The 22,009-nt window shown below is 36.9% G+C and overlaps 1 protein-coding gene and 1 long non-coding RNA gene across 3 annotated transcripts in view; one reads left to right on the top strand and one right to left on the bottom strand.

Moving 5' to 3' along the window:
* The window catches only part of syt7a (synaptotagmin VIIa), a 519,290-nt gene that overhangs the window by 52,869 nt on the left and 444,412 nt on the right, over nucleotides 1-22,009 (bottom strand). Inside the window, exon 7 of one of the 2 annotated variants that reach the window (XM_069899030.1) lies at nucleotides 8,973-9,095. The exons of the other annotated variant lie outside the window; for it this stretch is intronic. Within the exon in view, the coding sequence (XP_069755131.1) occupies nucleotides 8,973-9,095 (123 nt within the window). The remainder of the gene's footprint in view (nucleotides 1-8,972; nucleotides 9,096-22,009) is intronic. 2 annotated transcript variants of the gene reach the window in all.
* LOC138743545 (uncharacterized) lies at nucleotides 5,174-11,301 on the top strand. The gene is made up of 3 exons (XR_011344947.1): nucleotides 5,174-5,300; nucleotides 8,965-9,136; nucleotides 11,237-11,301. It is a non-coding gene; the product is annotated as an uncharacterized lncRNA (long non-coding RNA).

The raw sequence follows: 22,009 nt of genomic DNA, 5'->3' as shown, positions 1-22,009 counted from the left end.
GGCTGTATTTGAAGTCATTTTGAGAACTCAAGCTTCTGAACACTGACTGGATAAGTAGGCCTGTTCCCACATGCTTCCCAGGTTTCTATGTTCACCTCCATGTCATCCAGTGAGACAGTGATAAGTGTGCAGAAGGCCCAACGGAAAGCAGTTAGGAATGTAGATCAATGATCAATCAAATGAAGAAAAAGGAAAGCTATGTAAGCAGCAAGACTGAAGTGCGCTGTTGAGCACCTTGACAATTTATGAATATTAAATGTTGGTCTGTTAAACAGTAGAGTTTCAGGGGATAAAGACTGGTAGTAGGTGGTTTTGTTATCAGTAAATGAAGACTGCTATTTTTCAGACCATTGAGTTTGAAAAATCAAAGTGAAGCTAATATTTATGTTGCTTGCTTATTGACACAATGGATAGGAGTTTTATTGTGAAATGGTGCTATCATTGCAAATGAAAGCCATGTCAGAAAGTCAGGGTCAAGTTTCCCACCGCATTTTATGAGGCCCAGAAATTAGCACAATATGACCAGATGAAGCTAGTTTCTCAAAGGCCTCCTTCTACAATGTGAATCCATTGTGAATTCATCCTGAGTACTTTGTAAAACAACAGTGCGATCACTGTGAGGGCTCTGTATTAATTCTGAACTGGTCTTGTGAGTCAAACAAAGTTTTTTTCAAATTATATTTAATATTTAGAAGCCAGTTCTTGACAGAAAGATACTTTATGACACAATTGCTAAATGAAATTTACTGTTCCAATCTTTGAGTGTTCTCAATATTCTACCATTCAATTAAATTCCCTATCGTCTCCCTTCTGACAGCAGAAGCAGACAATACCTCAGGAGCACCTACTAAGGACTTTTATGTTCTGACGAATAACCATGCTACATGCCAGAGTATTGAGGACCTCCTTATTTAGCATTATATACTCCTGTTCAGATTCTCGTACTAACATATACAAAGACATACATGGGTGCACGTGCACACATAGGCACACACACGTTTTCCAGCAAGGGAAGCTAACACATGACACAAAGGTTAGTAAATATTACAATTTATTCAAGTATGATGACTTAGAGGATGAGTGAAAACATACAATGAAGAGAAGGAAAAGAAGACAAGAGAGTCAGGCCGAAGGAGGACTGAATGGAGGAGGAGCTAGCATCAGATAATTAGCATCTATTAACAGACAATGGTGTAAAAAGGATTTGATGTTTGTCCATACAGCTTCTGTTAAGGCAGTGGAAAATCTAGGTCTGAGAGTACAGTCTGCAAGCAAAGCAAAGTGATTTTTTTTTGGAGGGCTGGGAGGTGGAATAAATATACAAAAATAGACACACATACTAGAAACTTGCAGAGTCTGAAACACGGACGAGACACAGACAGTTGCAGCCACACTGCAGCAGCATGTACTGGAAGCTAAGGAAGAGCTGACATTTAGTCACACTTATCACGGACAGCTGGAAGAAGCAGCTACAAATAAAAAGGCAGGATTGAGAAAAAGATTTAGCTTGCAGAATTTGAACAACAGCCAGACATACAGGTTTACAAACAGCTTGAGGGATAAACAAATATCATAACTCTGGACCTAGGACAACTGGAGGAAATGTTACTTTTAGACACAAGATATAAGCAGAACTTGACATTATGTCTGCTGATCAAAAGAATTAAAAATCTAAAAGCATCATTCAGCCTATAAGAAAGAAATAATTCAATAATAAATAAATGCTTGAAAGATAGATAATTACCAGACCAGAGATATTTAATCAGAGATTTAACGGTCTCTCAACCTATTTTTAAACTTACACGGAAATCTGTAGGGAGCAAACAGTGTGGGTCATCAGAAACAAACTGTACATAGCATATACAGCCTGCATTATTTATGTTTTGTAATAAAGCCAAAGTGAAGAACGTCACTTCAAGTAAGAAAATAATTAATTTCTTGTTATCTCTAAGTGTAGATAGCATCAACAGTAGAATCGATCTCACCCTTTGCATTTTTTTAGATCAAAGCAGTCCAAATAACGTAGGCATGAAATTCTTGCTCTCCTGCCTATGTTTCATAATGTTTTGACAATCAAATTGCTGTGTAAATGAGGAATGAACCACATCAACTGTGATACCATAATAGTAAATGTGCATAGAAAGAAACAATATCTCTGTATTGCCAGTCTATATGGTACAAACCATATGACACACATATGCTATCGCATTATGTTCTGGTGAAGAGAAGTGATATACAAATATTTATATAAATATACATATATTATATATTTATATCTCAAATACATGGGGCATAATGCAAGCAGGATGAAGGAAACATAAATGGTCATAAACATTACCAGGCAATAACATATAGAGTGTTAGATACATCAATAACCATTAAATGTTTATGGACACTTACTCCATTCTATGTACAGTATGTGTTATTTCTTACATTTCATGCACCAAGATTCATGAATTTTGTGGAAGTCTGCAGTGAAGGAAAGATGTTGTACAAACAACAGCAATGGGATTATATATCTGTGAAGTGCAACTGTACCACACAAAGCACACATTGTATTCCAACTGACTTTTAAAACAACAAGAATCTATTCCTAGGGCTAAGGAACCCTGGCAGTCTGGACAATAAAATCAGCCACTCTAGGCTCAGCACCCCAAGTCCTCTACTCTCCACTCAATCTTCACTTACCTAACTTTACCATCACACCTGCAGAGCAGGGAGGCACAGTTATGGTCTGGTGTACTGACCTCGCCGCTGCAGAGGTTAGACGTCATCTCTTGGAGACCTCTTAATCTCTACCCCTAGATCAGAATCCCATGATCCATCATATCATTTCCAAGGTCACCACCGACTTCATTACTTAAAACAATCTCCTTGCCTTCACCTCCAACCTGGTACTTCCTCAACCCTCATCGCTTGCTTCTATCTCCTATCCAAAATTCACAAGCATAACTGCCCTGGCAGACCCACTGTTTCTGTGTGTCCCTGCCTCAACAAACTCATCCACTCATACCTTGACACCATTTTGCCTGACTTTCCATCCCACTCATCCCCTCTACCTTTTTTGCAGAATTCTAATTCTCTTGTCCCAAGGTCTCTTCCTCACCATGGTCATACAATCCCTATATATATCCATTCCAAAAATAAGTCTTTCTAAAAAATGAGTCCTAATGGTAAGACTCAAATTCCTATGCAAAATGTACAGAAGTAAGATTTAAATATGTTTCATGTTTGCAGGATAAGGAAAATCAGTGGAGGTTCTTGATTAATCAATTATTTTAATTTGCTAGTAAAATTCAATGTTGGTGTTCAGGGGTTGCACAGAAAGTTTATATTTCTTATTCTCTCCCTTTTAAATAACAAAGATGAGTGTTACTCTAGTGGGACAGTTGTTGGAATAATGGACAGATAGTATGGCTTGTGCAATCACCAGATTACAGATCTCATAAAAATAATGATTTTTTTTAAGATTGAGAAGTGATGCAGAAAATTTATAATACTCTGCAATTAATGTATAATTATGATTGTTTTATTTCCACAGGCTGGCTCCTGTCAACTACCATTCACATGTGGATCTTTAAATCATTTCTGTGTGGAAATTAGCATTTTGTGGACTATACAGCAGTAACTTTTCTGCTTGTGATCTGTATTGTAAAATTCACATTTCATTTGCAGAATGATGTCATGGCACATTACCTGTGTTTGCTGATTAAATGGAGCTTATTTAAAAGAAGAAGATGTTCTCCCTCTTTGAAAATATTCTTGCAACATAGGAGTGATCTTTGTCTTTAGGCCGTGCAAGCTGTACTGTGGTTTGTCATTTCTAACACTGCCGTGTCTATGATGTGGCTGATCAGCAGGCCCAATTCTTGACTTGCAGGTGGTCTAGTGGAATTGTTGTTTGCTGAACTCAGGGAAAAGTAACAGCAAAGGGTGTGATCCAAGTCCATTGTAAGTAAATGATTTTTGTTGTGACTTCCTTCATAGCGACAAGACATTGCTCCTAATATGAGAGCAGTCAAAGTAACAACATGCTTGTGGTTCACCATCATACTAAATATGATTTTTTTCCCTCTTCCAGTCAGCTTGATCTCCCTAGCCTGACATGTTCATTAAGTTGCAAAATGGCACTCACACCTCCTCCTCTTCATTTTGTTCTTCACTTCAACCATGAAGATTCAAATTTCATTGCTATTAAGCAATTCCTAAAGATACTTGGACTGTATTTGTTAAGATAGCCACGAAAAAATAGTGTGGCAATGTTGTGCAACTTCAATTATTCCAACCTTGTCAGAATTAATAATGGAGTAAAGGGCAGGATAGGAGAGGACTTTACAGCATGTGTTCTCGAGATCTTCTGTGAACAGTTATTTCCAAACCAATGAAGAGGAAAATGCTGTTGAAGATGGGTGTGTAGAATGAGGTGTGCCAAACAGACGCAAGGTCAAGGGGAAAGCATTTGGGAAGCAGTGTTTATCTTATCATAAATTTAAAAAAGAAATAGGGAGAAATCCAAATTTGGATTCCAATTATAGGTGGGCTAACCTCAATAGAATGAGAAAGGGTTTGACTTGGATACTGCAGAACCCATTGCTAGTATATACAACTGTAGTGAACAACGTTTCAGGTGGAGAACAGCTGTGTTCCCACAAAGGGGAAGGGTCAATGTAGGAGAACCAAGGGCAGAGCTCCTACACTGGAGATGCAGAAGCTAGAGAAAGAAAAAAAGGGAGTAAGACATGTGCCAGAAAAATAACTGTGAGTGAGAGCCAAGGTGAATACAGAAAACTAAGGGAGGAAAGTGAGAAAGAAAAGAAAATGAACTAAGGGAGAATATGAATAGGGAAAGATAAGTAACTTAAAACAGAGACATTTTGAAGTGTAACAGGGTATAAAGAGGAGGGCTTTGGGGATTAGGAAGAAAGATGATGCAGCATCAGATGGTAAACCTGGAACATCAAATGAGTTTTTTATCAAGGACGAGAATATTGTTAAAATCTCAGTAAAAAAGGGAGATGTAAAGATAATGAATGGAGTTAAAAAAAAGGTGTGAACTATATTTAAAGTAAATAAGTTACCACATCTAGATGGAATACACCCTTAGTTGCTTTGTAAAGTGAAAATGAATGTTACCAAGAGGCTAACATAATTATCCTATCCTCTCTAGATGTAGACAGTACCTGAGGACTAGAAAATGACAAATGTAACACCTTTGATCAAAAAGTGAAGCACTTTGGCAGAAAGAATGAAAAACAATATATACTGAATGTCACAGTTCTAAAAAAATGTTCAGCGCAGAGGTGTGCATATGAAATATCTTTGAAAATGAAATAACATGTTGTGAGAGTGTAGTAAAATGCACAGGATCCTGGGATTCATATATAAATGTTAACTGTGAAATGCAGGGAAAACATAGTTGCACTTAACTGGTACAAAATATTAGTTTTTGAATTCTCGTTACCATTCTAGCAGGAAAATTGTGAAGATCCCAGAAGAGGCAGAGGAAGGATTTACAAAAACCTTTGATGAGAATTTTCAGCTATGAAATTTCTCTGACACAATAATGATTGTTCTGCTTTGAACAAAGGAGTTTGATTGAATCATGTCTGGGTTTCTTAGTAGAGATAAATTGTTCATATTAACAGATGGTTTAAGGTCCATGAACCATCAATAAATATTCAGATAAAAGATATAAAGGAAAGACTTTTATATTTTATGCAGAGGATAGTTTTAATGAAGAATTCATTGCCTGTAAGAGTGTTGGAAGGAGCAAATTTGTGCCTTCAAATGGGAATTCAATTAACTCTTGAGAGAATATAATTTGCAGGGCTCTAGCAAAAGAGCAAGGGAATGGAATTAATGCAGTTCTCATGGGAGCAGACTTAGACCAAGGACAAAACTGTCCTTTTCTCTGCTGCAGCCATTCTATCATTCTAAAGGGAAATCAACTCAAAGCCACAAGTTCTGCCACCCTCTCAGATGGTTGCAACATCCAGGAGGATTGCATCGAAAGAATAGGCAATTTTAGGCATACGCTTCATTGAGATTTGTAGGCCTTGAGGAGAGTAATGTTGCATCATTATAATTGCCCCAAGAAAGACTGTTCATGTTGTCGAAGTGGACCAACTTCATGAAATGGATGAATGGGTTTGCAAAGTCACCTTGTTCTGACTAACCCACTATGAGGGAAAGAGAAGAGGGAGAAAAGCTGCCCTTAGTCACATGGCTTAACAAGCTACATTGTTGCATACTAAAGCTGTAATTTACTCTAAATTATTGCATTTGTCATTCATGACTTGCCCCTAAAGAACTAACATGAAATGTTGAAAACAAAAAAATGCTGATGATGCAAATATGAAGTGGGAATCTCTCCACAGGACGCCGTCTGACATGCTGGATATGACGTCCTTGATTACTTTATTCATCAGTAAACAGGATATCAAATTACCAGTTCCGTGTACCAGTCATGGTAGACTAATTGGACCACTAATTCTTTCCCAACCCCTGGGATAAGGTATGTGATAAACTTATGGTCATACTGGACATAAAAAAAATCTCTAGCAACTTGGCCAATGCTTCAGACTTAATGGTGAATTACACAGATCAAAACGGAAAGCCTCTTTCTGTACTTCAAAGAGAGAAATAATCAATTCAATATACTTAGGACACTCCAAACTGCAAAGCCACAAAGAGCAGGACACCATGAAGGATTTAACTGATATATTCTACAGCAATTTCTGACCACTTTTCCATGAAAATCCATACCAGGAGGCCAATCTGAAAAATCAGAACGGAATGCAAGAAAAAATGTTGCGGGTAGCATTAGTTAAAAAAATGAACCACCACCAAACCAAGGCTTAATCATTTGGGGGAGAACTATAAATAGTTGCTGAGCTATTCATGAGGAAAATATCATGTTTAATAAAATGTCGACCAAAAAGAGTTATAAAGATGGACTGTGTAAAAATGTTGGAATAAGTGTAGATAAATCCACGATGGTTTCTTGCCAATTGAGAGCACCCTAATATTACTTCAGGGCTAGATATAAATTTGTGGTGTTATGGAGCACATTGTGAGCAGATAATTGTTAATAAATGATGGTTAAAGAAAATGTTTGCAATTGTTAGGGGTGGATGGAAAAGACATCAAGTTGTTGGGAAAGGCTATGACTTAGGTGAGGATATATCTTTGATAAAGATGGTGAAATTATGGGAATCAGCACAATTTCTCCAGCAGAATGTAGTGAAAAAAATGTAACGGATCAGAAGAGAAAAGCAGAAAAAGTGAATCAAAGATCAAGTTTCTTGGGAAGAGATTCATTTTAATTATCCCTATCAATGTTAGTGGTAATTCTTTATTTCAATCATTACCAATTCCCTTAACAGAGAAATTCTTTAATGAACTAAAAGAGAACAATAAGGAAATTCTTGTGGAAAGGGGGGAAACCGAGGGTAACGTTAGATAAATTAACAGAGAGGTACAATCAAGGTGGTTTGCAGTTACCAAACGTTAGAAATTAAGGTATTTATCACAATTAAGGTATTTATCAGACAAGGGAAAAACCAGACTGGACTAAGATAGAACTATATAAAATAGGGGAGAAGGTACTGGAACATACACTTTATAAGTGGGATGAAAAGCTGGTACAATATAAAAGCTCACCAGCATTGCATCATTTACTCAATATATGAAAGAAGATTCACTTAGAAAGGAAAAAAAAACAAATTACCAACTACCAAAATTATTATTGACGCAAAATCAGCTAATCCCTTTCACAATAGATAACCTTTCCTTTAGAGAATGGGAGAGAAAAGGAAGTAAAAGAATAGAAAATTGTTTTTTGGGAAATAATTTATTATCTTTTGAACAAATGAAGTACAAATATGGAATAACTCATGGTACAATGTTTGCATATCATCAACTGAAAGCCTACTTGAGGGATAAATTGGGAAACAAACTGAGATTAACAGAAGGAAGCAGCTTTTAAATGTGATTACAGAAACAATGATGTAAAAAGATTTATAACAAACATGTACATCAAGCTGCAAGAGAAAGAAAATGATGAAATAAGCTATAAATCCAAACAAAAGTGGGAAAAAGATGTAAACATAAAAGATAAAAAATGAAACATGGGAAAAGTTATGCTCTGGAATTATGAAGAATAAACACAAGGTAACATATGATACAGTATAACTGGTTACACAGGTTATATATCACACCCCAAGAGTTAAAAAAATGGGATCCAACATTATCAGATAGATGTTTTCGCTGTAAGAAGGAAATGGGAACAATAGAACATACAATTTGGGCATGTGAGAAAGTGAAAAAGTAGGTAGGGGGGAAAAAGGGGAGAAAATGCCACTGTGTAAATTTAAGAGGGAAATGTTTGTATGTATTTTGATTGATATGGTTCACAGTGTGAAAAATAAAAAAATGTAAAAAAAATATCAGGTTCCAAAAAAAATTAAATAGAACATAAAAAGTTAGCTTCCACCCCATTCAAGGTACAGTAGTTTTGCACTTCACAGACATGGTAAGTGAGAATTTTAATGTATAGGATTAGAATTATGGTTGTCTAAAAATTGTCATTTAATGGATTTTTGGGGCTATTTCCTAGATTGACGCAATTTCATTGTTTGTTTTTAAACTGAGCATTAGCTTCTACTTCAGACCTTTAGTAATGCAACTAATACTAATTCAAACCCAGAATGACCGTGTTTGGAAGTTAAAATACTGATCGTGTTTTTGTTTAACACATTTAAGAAAGTATAGACACATAGAACTGTTTCCACATTCTCAAGGCATCCGCACGTACTTCTCATATTACTTGTACCAAAGCTTGCTCTCACACCTATGCACATTCACTGTTTCTCCTTAATTTTCCGACAACACACTCTCATTTTTTTTTGGTTATATGATCGTTTCAATTTAGACTGCAATAATTTCTCTGCTCCTTTTTGTCAGATTCGTACCTTTTGTCTGACTGCGTGCCTTGGTTTTGTTGGCTGTTGCTGGTCTGCAGATCGGGAATATTTGCAAAGTCATCCTGTTCTGTCAAACCCATAACCAGGGAAAGGACCACCATCCGGCCTTCACTGAAGAAACCCATTCAGAGGAATAGGGCAGGGAGAGAAAGGTAGGTAAGACAGAAAGATTCCAATATACAACAGGTAGAGCTAAAACTCTGGTCTGGACATAATTGTACCAAAGGGAATTCGTTTGGAATTAGAATTGCAATGCAGATGAACAACATGGGGAACAGGAATTGGAAATAAGTGTGCATGCCATGAAAACAGTCGGTTGAAGGAATGTGGGCATCCTTTTTAGGCTTAGTTTAAAAAAACGAACATTGCCATTATAGTGCATTTTCAGATGCATGAAGTGACAAAATTAAAATTTTATTCATTGTTATTTTGAATGGATTTGTTCTGAAAATCTGCATGAAACTGCAAATGAAGGTTCTTTCAAATTTTTAAACAAAAAGTGTCTGGTCTCAGCTGGGATGGTAGTAAGGACACTACAATAGGCCTCAGTACCTTGAGCTAAGGAGGGTTCCTGCTTGATTGTTATCCAATAACTCCTGCTGGAAAGTGTGAATGGTTCAAGATCAGTCGAGGACAGAATTGGACTCAGCTGTGATGCTCCGCACAGTCGAATATCTGTCTGCCTCAAATGTCTTGTTTGTTTAAGTTGCAAAAGAATAAATTGCATGTTAGAGATAGATGGTAACTAGAAATAAAGACAATGTATAAAACATTTGGAATAAATAGAATAGGTAATAAAACTTATTGAATTTCTGCTCCCAAAACCTTATTCATTGACCTCTGATTATTGTCACTTGGATGCCTTTCATCAATTTCAGATCTTAAACCTTCAAGTTTATCTTTCCTTCCTTTATAGATGCTGACTTGATATCTGGTGTTTACCATACGCCTCATTCAAGTGCTCATGAGTTGCATGTGATCCTGGATGGTAAATGATGGGGGTGTGGGGTGCACTGCAGTTAAGTCTGATCCTGTCCCTGCACACACACGTTACAGCACGTTAGAGTTCATCAGCATGAACCTGAGATTAATTTTCCTCTTGGTAGCCTAAGGGTGCTGAGGCAAATTGGAGAACTAAAGCTGAGATCAGCCTGGGGATTGAATGTGGGACCTTCCTGATATGCATGACTCAGTTTAACACTTGTTCGTGGTCCTTTTAACTGAGACATCAGGGGAGCCCATCTTCAATTAATTTATTTCAAACTTACTGGGAAATTTATTTTAAAAAAATTCAGGCCCAGATTAAAACCAGGGAAGAATATTACAGGGAAACTTAATCTAGGTAAAAATCAAGAGACCAAATTTGAGGTGGCAAAGGATTTAACAAGCTGTTTTTCACACTCATTCACTTTATGTTCATTGGTTGCATCGATTTATTAGCACATTTAAGACAGGAAAGAAATGCTATAAATTATATTAGACCATCTCGAGGTACTGCTGAAAGAGATAATCAAATTCTCCAACATTCATTAAAAATGATAATCAGATGGGTTAACAATCTGTCAACTTTAAAATGAAATTGTTAAGGTAAACATATATTTTTCATGTTTGGCACAATAGCACAAAAAGTTGCTGAAAACAGGTGAAAGACATTTGTTAAATATTACTCCTTGGTCAGTTCAGTATCACAGAACATCCAGAATCAGGCATCATCAATTTTACAGGTCAAATAATATGGTGCCATTTGGGTTTTTAATGATTACTTTGGTTTTTTTAATATACCTCTTTTCAATATCCTTTTATCGATTTCTATTCTGCCAGTAACCCAGGAAAATTAAAATGGTGTTTTTCCATGAAACTGATGTGCTTCTATTTAAGTACATTTCAATTTTCCTTTTCCCCCCCAATTGAAGGAGAATTCCTCCCATGGGAAACAAAAACTTAATTTACAATCTGGAATTACAAAACTTCAAGGAGTTCAAAGTTGCTTTGAAAATGCTAATACAATAATAAAATATGAATACAGCACCTTAAATTGCAAACACCTCAGTCAGACAATGGTGGCATCACCAAAGTAAACATCTCACAGAATGAAAGGAGAAAGGTTGACCGATAGAGAAGACTGATTGGATGTTATGTGTACTGGCTTCTTGGGTTCACTAAATAATGGAGATTTGGACCAGGAGAAAGAAAAAAGTGATTACAAGTGCGTTCTCAAAAACAACATAAAACTTTTATCTATTACCAAACAGCTTACCCAAAGCTAAATGATATATTTGGACATCCTGGGAGAAAATAACCCTAACTTGATTGACAGGTATGTACTTCATTGCCAATTGTTTTGTCTGTTCTGCTTTTGGTGAAGGGGAGGAGGAATTCATTACAAATCCTGCATTAGTATGGTATAATTATTCACCCAAAAACTTGTTGCAAATAAGTGTATTGCAATTCATAATGTACCCTTGTCCTCTAGTGGAACTAAGAATCTGCTTTTTAGTAGTCTTTATCAGTCTGGAGAATGTCCGACATCTCAGCATTGGTCGTTCACGCGCAAACAACCAAAACTCTGAATCTTTTTTTCTTTACGTGAGTTTAGACAGCATACCATAAGTGCGGTAAGAGGCAGGACTTGCAACGCCACTGCGGAAACGTCCTATTCCCGTTGTTCACGGAACGCCTGCACTTTGCTTTAGACTGCAAGCATTCTGGGAAATTGACAAGGGGTCTAGAAGGTAAAATGTCAAAATGGGATCGGCACCCTCATTCACGTTCCGAGCTTTTTACACAGCATGTGTTCCGGGAAAATGGGAATCATTTCCTGAAACACAGCAGCTGTGTAAAAAAAAACTAACTTCTTCTTCCAGCTGGGAGATTCATGTGCAGTAAGCAGGCAACTCAGACAGTACTTAGATACAATATGAAGTAAAACCATGAATAATTTAGACATTTTTGGTCTCTTTCTCTTTTTAAAAATTTTTTGGACCTAGTTGGTGTCCATCATTTGGCCTCTAAATAGCCCAGTGAAATATTCTGTTAATATTGTTCATAAAACACATTTAGTGAAGGAACTTGACTGTACTACTGAGCCTGATCATATTCTTACTCAATGCCCTACACCCTTGCACTTCTCATACTTTGACTATTCAGCCATGTGATGCTTAGTCCAGTTGCAGAATTCCTACTGCTGGCCCAATAGAAACTTCCTAATTCACAGAGTCAAGCCTATGAACTTTCAGTTCAGTGATATTATGAAGAAATGTTCGAATTTCAAGAGTCCTCATGATCAAGAACTTCATTAAGATTTTCAGGAATACATTTAGGAAAGGAAAATGAATGAAGAAAGCTGGCACTTGTATCAGTATCAGGAAAGAAAGGAGAGTATATGCAAAAATAATTGAAGTGCAGGAATTGTACCACAAATGGTAAGGTGTTACTTGAAGTTATCAGGAAGAGGATTACATAGGAAGAACAAGAATCTTGGAACCTGATTTTTGAACAGGCATTAATTATGGTTTTCAGACTGCAATGTCAAGAAAATCACAGAAAAAAATAACATCATTACTGCCCATGTGATTGTTTATACTGGGCATCTTTTTAGACTGCAAGTACCTGAGTGCAACAGTCCCGGTGGTTGGACGTGCAGTAGAGTGGATAACCGTCAACAAATTTTTCCGGTACGATTTACACTGCAGGCTGCTTCCAAAAAGTTGTAGGGGTCCTGCAGGATAAATTGCAGTGCAGGAATTGACACAAAATTCCTGCACATTCCTTTTTTGACAGCCCATGGAGCAGCAAAATTCCTTGATTGTTCCATTATGTGCCTGCAGTCTAAAAAAACTATGATTGACTCTGTTTTTAATCCAGGGTGAATCTTAAAGAAAGCTTGACATCTCCTTGCTGACGTCCTGCTGTTTCACAGCACATCAAAAGGATCTGTGTCTGAGTGCAGTGGGCAACAGGAAGGCTCAATCTCACAAATGTGATGCAAGGCTTCAAGATCCTTAAAAATAAACATGTTCCATGAAATAGCCAACATGCATGTAGCTTTCCTTTCTATTTCAAGATGATAATAATAATAGTTAAATAGAAACAGAAGCAGTAATTAATAATCAGATAATATGCAGACATTTCCTGTAATGCTGAGATCCTTTAAGAAGTGGGAACAAGTTCCAGTTCTAGCTCTGGAAGGACTTGTTATGGTTTTGGTGTGAAATCACATTTACTCTCAACTAATTAACTACAATGTAATTAAAAATAGATGATTTAGTAGAATTTTGGCAGTTCAAAAGCTTTAAGGTTCAGAAGAATACAATAGTCTGCCCGAAGTATATCTAATGTTGTGGAAAATGCCAAGGCAATTCACAAAACAAATGGATTAGACACTAAGCAGAAGACAACTTGGAAAGATTGATTTTTGAGGATATATATTGATATATTGAGCTGACAAATGACACATACACAGTGGTGGGGAGGTGGAAGTTTAATTTTCAAAGGACAGAAATCTGATAGGAAAGAGTATGAGATAGAATGCAATCCCTGGAACTCTGGACCTTAAATTTTAGTCTTATGGGTCTCAGAACATTGATCTGACAAACTGAAAATGTTGAATCTGTAAATAACTATTACATAAGTTAGAAGCTTTAAAAAAGAGATAATCAGGCAGTGTCAGAGTTATGTTAAAAAGAAAAATGTTTAGAAGAGCAAATGCATTAGAGAATGCTGCACACATTTGAGTGCATTTATGCAGAGAAAACAAAAGTATAAATGGACTGGCTTTTCGGCAAACTACACACCCAGGGCACAGAAAACAGCAATTTGCTATAATTTGTAATTGTGCGAAGAGTATCATGGATTAAATGACAAAATGATGCTGTTGCAAGGCAAAATGAAGTAATGATGAAATCATTGAATCAAATAATGACCCCTGAGGCATCAAGGATAAAATGATATCAGGATCTGGGGGCTGGCAGGGAGAGGAAGCATGAAAGAGAAGTCTTCCTGGGATTGTAAGTGAGCTCAAAGAAAGTCCTCTGCTGAATGGACAGAAGCAGGGAACTCCCTTGTTATTTGTAGTAATAAACTGGAAATGAGACAAATCAACTGTACTGGGCAAGAAGAATCTAAGGCTATGCACCATCTTTATTAAAATCTGTGAGTGCATCTGTTGAAGTTTCAGCATTTCAAATGACAGCACAACTTCCACAGTAGAAGCAAGTGCAAAGGCTTTCATCTTGGTTATTTTAACACCATTTCTTGTCTCATCAAAAATTTGTGGGGACCAGTCGGCTAGCTAACACTAATACTGCCTCAAATGAGGATGGCAGATGAGATGTGCAGCTGAATATTCCAAGCATATAATTGCAAATTGACTCATCAGTGAAGGATAACAGCATCAAAGAACAACATTTCTAAGCAAAACAAGAGGCATCCATGACTGAGAAAGAACTGTGGGGCATACAAACCGACTGTGTCCATATGGGAAATGTGGATCATCTAGATGATTTTGCTAATTATATGGAGATTAAGGACTGCAATTACAAGAGGATTATAGTGACAAGAAGACCCAAGCCTTCAATTAATTAATGCAACTTCACTTTTGACCAACATTTTCTATCCATCAGCAATTAGTTTGAAGTTGTTGGTGAATCACAACTTTATTTGTTGAAGGCACTGCATTGGTTCTGCTAGACAGGCAATTGCAAGTTTTTGACCCAGCGGCAAGAAAGAAATGGCAGTGTACTTCCCGCTGCAATGTGCAAGATGGAGGAGAGCAAGTTAATGGCATTGTCACACATTTGTTTTTTTAGACCGTAGACTTATGAGCTACCGTTGTGGCCTGGATTTGAGTACTCCTCTTTTTTTTTCCTCATTGCAAACAACGTTCTTCCTTGAATGCTGATTCCTACGGTTTTCAAGATGCTGTATCCAGTCCAAAATCACATCTCTGCCTTACACCAATTTAGAACTTTAACTCCAGCCTAATTTCTCCTTAGTTTTGGGAAATCTAACAATCCTGATTGCTTCTTCCAAAAAGCTTTCCTACTCTTCTTCCTCCATGTCCAGTTTAAGTCTGGTACCGCTTTGTCCCTGATTGGGCATGGCTCATTCTGATTAGTTATGTTCTTTTATAACTATTTTATTAATTTTACACCTTCAAATGCTTTTATATTGTCACTGTCCCTGTTAATAATATTAAGTTAGCTGTAATCCTATTTCAGTGCCGAGTTACTTTTACATTTCCAAGAGACCTGCTGCATGTTTTTGCCCCAGCACAGTTTGTGTAATGATATTCCAGCACCAATGACCCAGGATAAAATTCAGCTCTGCCTGTACAGACTTTGTACGTTCTCCTGGTGCCAGTGTGGGTTTTCTCTGTGTGTTCCGGTTTCCACTCACCCTTCCAAACGTATGGTGGTTGTATCCTCATTGGGATATTTTGGAGGCATGAGCTTATTTTATAAATTTTTATATTTTATATTTTATACAAGCATGTGCTTGTTTTATTGTGCTGAATGTCTACATTTATAATATATATGCAGCGAATGTGATTTCCTTTACTTTTGTTCTTCATTTCAACCCATATGCTATGCCATCCCTCCTCACAGATATTAATGAATTCTGAAGCAACAGAGCCCTGTAATTTTTACCTGCCTCTCACTCATCTGCAAATCCTGCAACCAGAAGTGATAAGCAGCTATTCCTGCCCATCCTTGAATCTCATTGCAGTATTAGCCATGGTATCATGCACCCACATGCACATCTTCAACACTCAAACATTGTCTTTCATTTCATGGGTTTTTGCAACTATATAACAGTAAGCACCACAGAACTAATTTTGTTTCCTGTTCCAATTTTTGTTTTCTCTACGTTTACTAAACTCTGACCTTCTGCATCCATTTCTGCGGTCAATTTCTCACCTTGCTGCAATGAAAAACCAAATCTTTTCCAAAGGAATCAGTGTATTTTCCCTGAAGGATATTGATTTATACCTGTTTTGATGCCCTCCCAGAACTATCAAAGTCAAAATGTTTCAGGAATCTAAAATTCTCCCTCCTTCACCACTTTCAGCCACGCTTTTATCCACAATGTGCTTTATGGCACCAAGGTAATTGAGAGGTCATGACCTTTGAGCTCCTGTCTCAAATTCTCATTTACACTTCCCTGTAATCTGCTTTATACCAAGTAGTGCACCGTGAATCAAATTCAGTGGCGCGCTTGATTGTATTAGTTGGAGGAGGATTATTGGCTAAGATACTTCCTGGTCACCTTCAAGAAAAGCTACTGTATATTTTACATTGACTTGAACAGACCACGCTCTTGTATCTCATTGCTGAAATCATATATAATTGCAGGAGAAATTCAAAAAAACATTGACTTTTGTTTCATTTCAAATACGAAACCTGAAACTATCTTTTCTGACCTGTTTATGTGGATTCCTTTTCATGCAATAATCAGGAACTAACATTGTCTATACATTAGGGTTAGGGTTAGGCTTTTGCAAGAGCATGTTTGCTTTCCTTCTTCAGCCTATGTCCCTGAATTCCTTATTACTCTATCTCTAAACTCAACAAATGACCAACCTCAGCCATCTTAGATTACCAACCCTTGTTGGAGACGATAACCATCCTGGGCACTTAGCCTCTCAACATTTACTCTAACAAGATTTTTAAGAATTTTAGAAAGCAAAATTTCCACTGATTCTTTAAAAATTTGAGGGAAGATATTTACCGGTACATTATTCTGGCATGTCAGCCTCCTCACTCAAACATTGCACAGCTTAATTGCATAATTTTAAACCATGAATACAGCTCAATAATATGGTGATCAAATATATACTTAGTAGCATCCTTAATATCACCTTCATTATCCTTGTACCCCAAGCCACAGATTAAATTCTTAATTACGTCCCATCTAAATGTTAACTTTCTGTGATTCTTAAATAATATCAAGCGTCTCACATTTCTAAAAAAAAATTCTACATGCTGTACTTTAAAACACAGTGGCTAATTTCACTTCACCCTACATATTCAATTTGCCAATATCACAATAATCTGAGACATGTTCACAGTTTAATATCTCACCTTGCCTTGCATCATCAGAAAATCAAGACACATTATGCTCAGTTTCTCCCACCCATAACTTCACCACCATCAATATCTAGGCCTGTGGATGAATCTTTGAGATATCCTCCTAATTATTAATCGAGAGTTTGAAAATGACCCATAATTTTCTTCTACTAATAGATTCATGAACAACAGACTCATTCAGAGTCACATTTAAAGACTCTTACTTTGCTCCTTATTTATTACTGGAAATTTATTTTCTGTATTTGTAGTCAGTTTGTTTTTATTTCTTTCTTCTTGAATACAGTTTACAGTTAGAAATTCTGTTTAGCCTAAAGGAAGAAGAATCTCGGGGTTATATGTGATTTAAGTACTCTGACAATAAATTTGAACTTTGAACTAATTCCATGACTCTAATCTTAGTTTGATATTATCTTATATAATATCAGCAATGAAGGTTTTTTTTAGAAATGGAGGTAGCATTATTGTTATGTACTGGATATAAAGACATTTATTTCAAATACAGTATGTATAAATTATTACAAAAGAAAGCTTAGAAGGAAGGGATTCATAAATAAATAGATGGGAAGTAGATTTAAATAAGCAAATAGATGAATATAAATGGACTGAGATATGTAAAGAAAGGTTGAAAAGTACAATAAATGTGAGATATGGGCTAGTTCAGTATAATTTTATTTATCAGTTATATTTGACACCACAAAAGTTACATAAAATGAACCATACTTATTCAGATTTATGTCGTAGATGTGGAAAAGAAGTTGGTACATTTTTACATTCAACTTGCCAGTGTTCCACAGTTAAACCTTTTTGGTTTGAAATAGGTCATTTATAAAATTCGGTAAATTTTCCACAGGATCCAATACTATTTTTAGAGGGGTTAAACCTAAATTAAAATTGAATATGTATCAAGTGAAATTTGTTCAAATTGTTTTGGCAATGGCGAGAAAATGTATTGCTATAACTTGGAAGTCAGAAATTGACTTGGGAATGGATAGATGGCATGCGGATGTCTTGAGTTTATTCCATGAGAAAAATTACTTATAAGAGATAAATACCATATATTTTGGAAAAATATGGTGCTCATATTTACAAAATTTTGGTATTAATTTATATGAATTTAAAACACTTCCTTTCTCTTATAGGTCTCTCTCTCTCATACATAAAAAAAAATTAAAAGATACTGAAAAGTGAGTATTCCTGTTGTAGTTCTCGTGTCCCATTCTTTAACTCTTGCATTTGTAGGGGTTGGAGGGGGCAGGGTGGGCGGTAGAAGGTTTATTCTGTTTTATTTTATACACACACACACACACACACACACATGTATTTGGATTGAATTTGAAAGATTGTAAAATGTCTGTTTTGTGGTTTTAAATCTTAAATAAAGTGTATAAAAACACATTGAAGGTTTTTAGAAATTCTAAATGTTACAGAGTCTTGCAGCAGATAAATAGGCCATTCCGCCTACCTTGTCCTGACAATAGGACACCATCAATCATTATTGAACACTACAGTCCAGAAACAGGGCCTTCAGCCCAACTATTTATTCTGCCTGGTCCCATGAACCTTCCCCCTCACTATAGCCCTTGATAATTCTTCCATCCATATATCTATCCAATCTTCTCTCAAATATCAAAAGTGAACCCACATTCATCCCCTATGCTGACAGCTTGTTCTACGCTCTCACCACCCTCTCATCTTTCACACTTAACCCATGATCTCTATTTGGTGTCTCACCCAATCTCAGTGGGAAAAGCCTGTTTCCATTTATCCAACCTACAACCCTTATAATTTTGAATACCTTTATCAAATCTCCCCTCATTCTCTGATGCTCCAGTGAATAAAGCCCAAACCTATATAACTCAGCTCTTTGTCATGACAATATCCTTGTAAATTTTCTCTGCACTCTATCTATCTTATTGACATCTTTCCTCTAAGTAGTTGAGCAAAAATACACACAATACTTCAAACATGGGCTCACCAATATCTTACATAACTTCAACATAACATCCAACAGCTGTACTCAGTGCTTTGCTTTATGAAGATCAATGTGCCAAAATCTTTCTTGATGACCTTATCTACATGTCACTTTCATGGAATTATATATCTGTACCTCCAGATCCTTCTGCTTTGCTGCACTCTGCAGTTAACGACTCTTAATAGTGCAAGTCTTACCCTAGTTCATCCTCCCAAAATACAACACCTCACACTTGTTGCATGAAATTAAATCTGCCATTTTACACATAATTTCTCCAGATGGATTCTGCTGCAAACTTCTTTAATGTCCACTACACCCCCATTTTTAGTGTCATCTGCAAATTTCGTGATCTATTTCTTCTTCTTTGGCTTGGCTTCGCGGATGAAGATTTAGGGAGGGGGTAAATGTCCACGTCAGCTGCAGGCCCGTTTGTGGCTGACAAGTCCGATGCAGGACAGGCAGACACGGTTGCAGCGGTTGCAGGGGAAAATTTGTTGGTTGGGGTTGGGTGTTATGCACCCTCTATGAAAATAAATTTCTATGTATCTCAGTGTTAAACAACTGGTACTTTATCTTGAAGTTTGCTCAAGATTCTTCTATAGACATACTCTGCTTAGCTTTTCTTGATAGGATAATATTCTAATTTCAGTAATTAGCCTGGTGAACTTCCTTTGGGATTTTGAAGGCTTTACTGAAGTCCTCGTTGAAGATACCATCTGTAATGCATTCATCAATTCATTTTCACAGGTTTTTTGAAACATTCATCTTCTACTTTGTTAGCTGTTACCTCAGTTAACTCTAACAAATTCATCAAAAACTTTACCTTTCATACAATCATCTTTATTTTGTCTAATTGTATTTTAATTTGCACCCCTGTTCATGATCCTAATTTTCTCCCTCTCTTCCTCAAACAGCATGGTTTTATTTGAATTTACAATGACTTCTCCGAAAATAAAGGGCGGGGGTGGGGGGGGGGTTACAGATCAAAACCAATGATTGCATCATCTACACAGCAGTCTCTTTTGAAGTTCTAGGATGTAGGTCATTATATCCTGATGTTTATTTCCTCAATATTTTTTCTTCCTTTATATTAACTACTTTAAATTCCTCACTCTCCTTGATATGTTTATGTGGTATACACATATATGGAGAGAAAGAGAGAGAGAGAGAGAGAGGGAGAGAGAGGAAGAGAGAGAGAGATAATAGAACATCACAACACAGTATAGCCCCTTTGGCCCATGATGTTGTGTCGACCAATAGAAACCTGCTCTACAAATCTTCCCTACTGTATACCCATAACCTTTGATTTTCTTGTATCCATGTGCCTGTCTTTCAAATCTCCCTTTTGTACCAGCCTCCACCACTATCCCTGAAAACCATTCCAAGCACCCACTTCTCTCTGTGTAAAAGACTTACCCCTGATGTTTCCCCTTAATTTTCCTCCCCTCACCTTGTTCAGATGTCCTCTGGTGTTTGCTACTCTCATCCTGGGAAAAAGGTGCTTGCTGTCCACCCTATTTATGCCTCTCATAATTTTGTAGACCTTTATTAAGTCACCTCTCATCTTTCTTTGATCCAAAGAGAAAAACCCTAGCTCTGTTAACCTTGCCTCATGAGATACATTCTCCATTTCAGGCATCATCCTGCTAAGTCTCCTCTGTTCTGTCTCCATAGTTTTCACATCCATTCTGTAATGAGGCAACCAGATCTGAACATAATATTCCAAATGTGGTTGAACCAGAGTTTTATAGATCTGTTGCTTCAACTCAATCCAATGAAGGCCAGTATACCATAAGCCTTCTTAACTATCCAATCAACCTGTGAGACAAACTTGTGAGATCTTTGGATTTGGACACAAGGTCCCTCTGTTTGTCCACACCGTTAAGAATTCTGCCATCAACCTTTACTCTGCCTTCAGGTTTGACCTTCCAAAATGCATCACCTCACACTTATATGGATTTAACTCCATCTGGCACTTTGCTGCCCAACTTTGCATCCTGTAGTAACCAACAACAACCTTCTACACTAACTGCAACATCTCTAACCTCCGTGTCATCTGCAAACTTTCTGACCTATTCCTCTACTTCTTTGCCCAGGTGATTTATAAAAACCAAAAGAGCTGGGGTCCTTGAACAGATCACTGAAGAACTCCACTCATCATTGATTTCCTGGTATAATATGTTCCATCCACAAATACCCTCTGCTTTCTGCAGGAAAGCAAATTCTAAATCCATACAAACAAGGTTCCATGAATCCCATGCTTCATGACTTTCTGATGAGTCTACCATAGGGGACTTTGTCAAATCCCATACACACTACATATATCACCCTATCTTAAACAATTTATTTTATTACTTTTTCATTAAATTCAACTGGGATCATGAGACATACCCTTATAATACTGTGCTGACTATGGCCAAGAAGTCTATATTTCTTTAAATGCTCATAAATCTCATTCCTAAGAATCCTCTCCAATAGTTTTCCCACCACTGACGCAAGACTCACTGGTCTATAATTGCCAGGATTCTCCTTATTAACTTTTATAAACAAGGTGACAATATTTGTCATTCTCCAATCCTCCAGTACCTCCCATGTGGCAAGGGAGGAAGGAAAGATCATTGTTAAAAGCCCAGCAATCTTTTAACTCCTATAGTAACCTGGGGTATATAATGTCCAGTCCCGAGGACAACAATCCTAATGCTTTTAAGAAGATTCAACACTTCCTCCTTCTTAACCTCAACATGATCCAGCATATAAGTGGGCCTACCTTCAATCTCATCATTCTTCTACTCTTCACATATGCATAATTTATGTGAGTGTGTATACACACACACACACCCACACCACACACCCACCCACATCACACACCCACCCATACCACACACAATACACACTACCCACACACCCCATACCCCCCACACACAAAAACACAAACACCACACACACAAAAACACACACACACAACC

The sequence above is a fragment of the Narcine bancroftii genome, chromosome 1 (genome assembly GCF_036971445.1).
Source record: "Narcine bancroftii isolate sNarBan1 chromosome 1, sNarBan1.hap1, whole genome shotgun sequence".
NCBI classification, from domain to species: domain Eukaryota; kingdom Metazoa; phylum Chordata; class Chondrichthyes; order Torpediniformes; family Narcinidae; genus Narcine; species Narcine bancroftii.
This window is presented reverse-complemented; position numbering and strand designations above follow the sequence as displayed.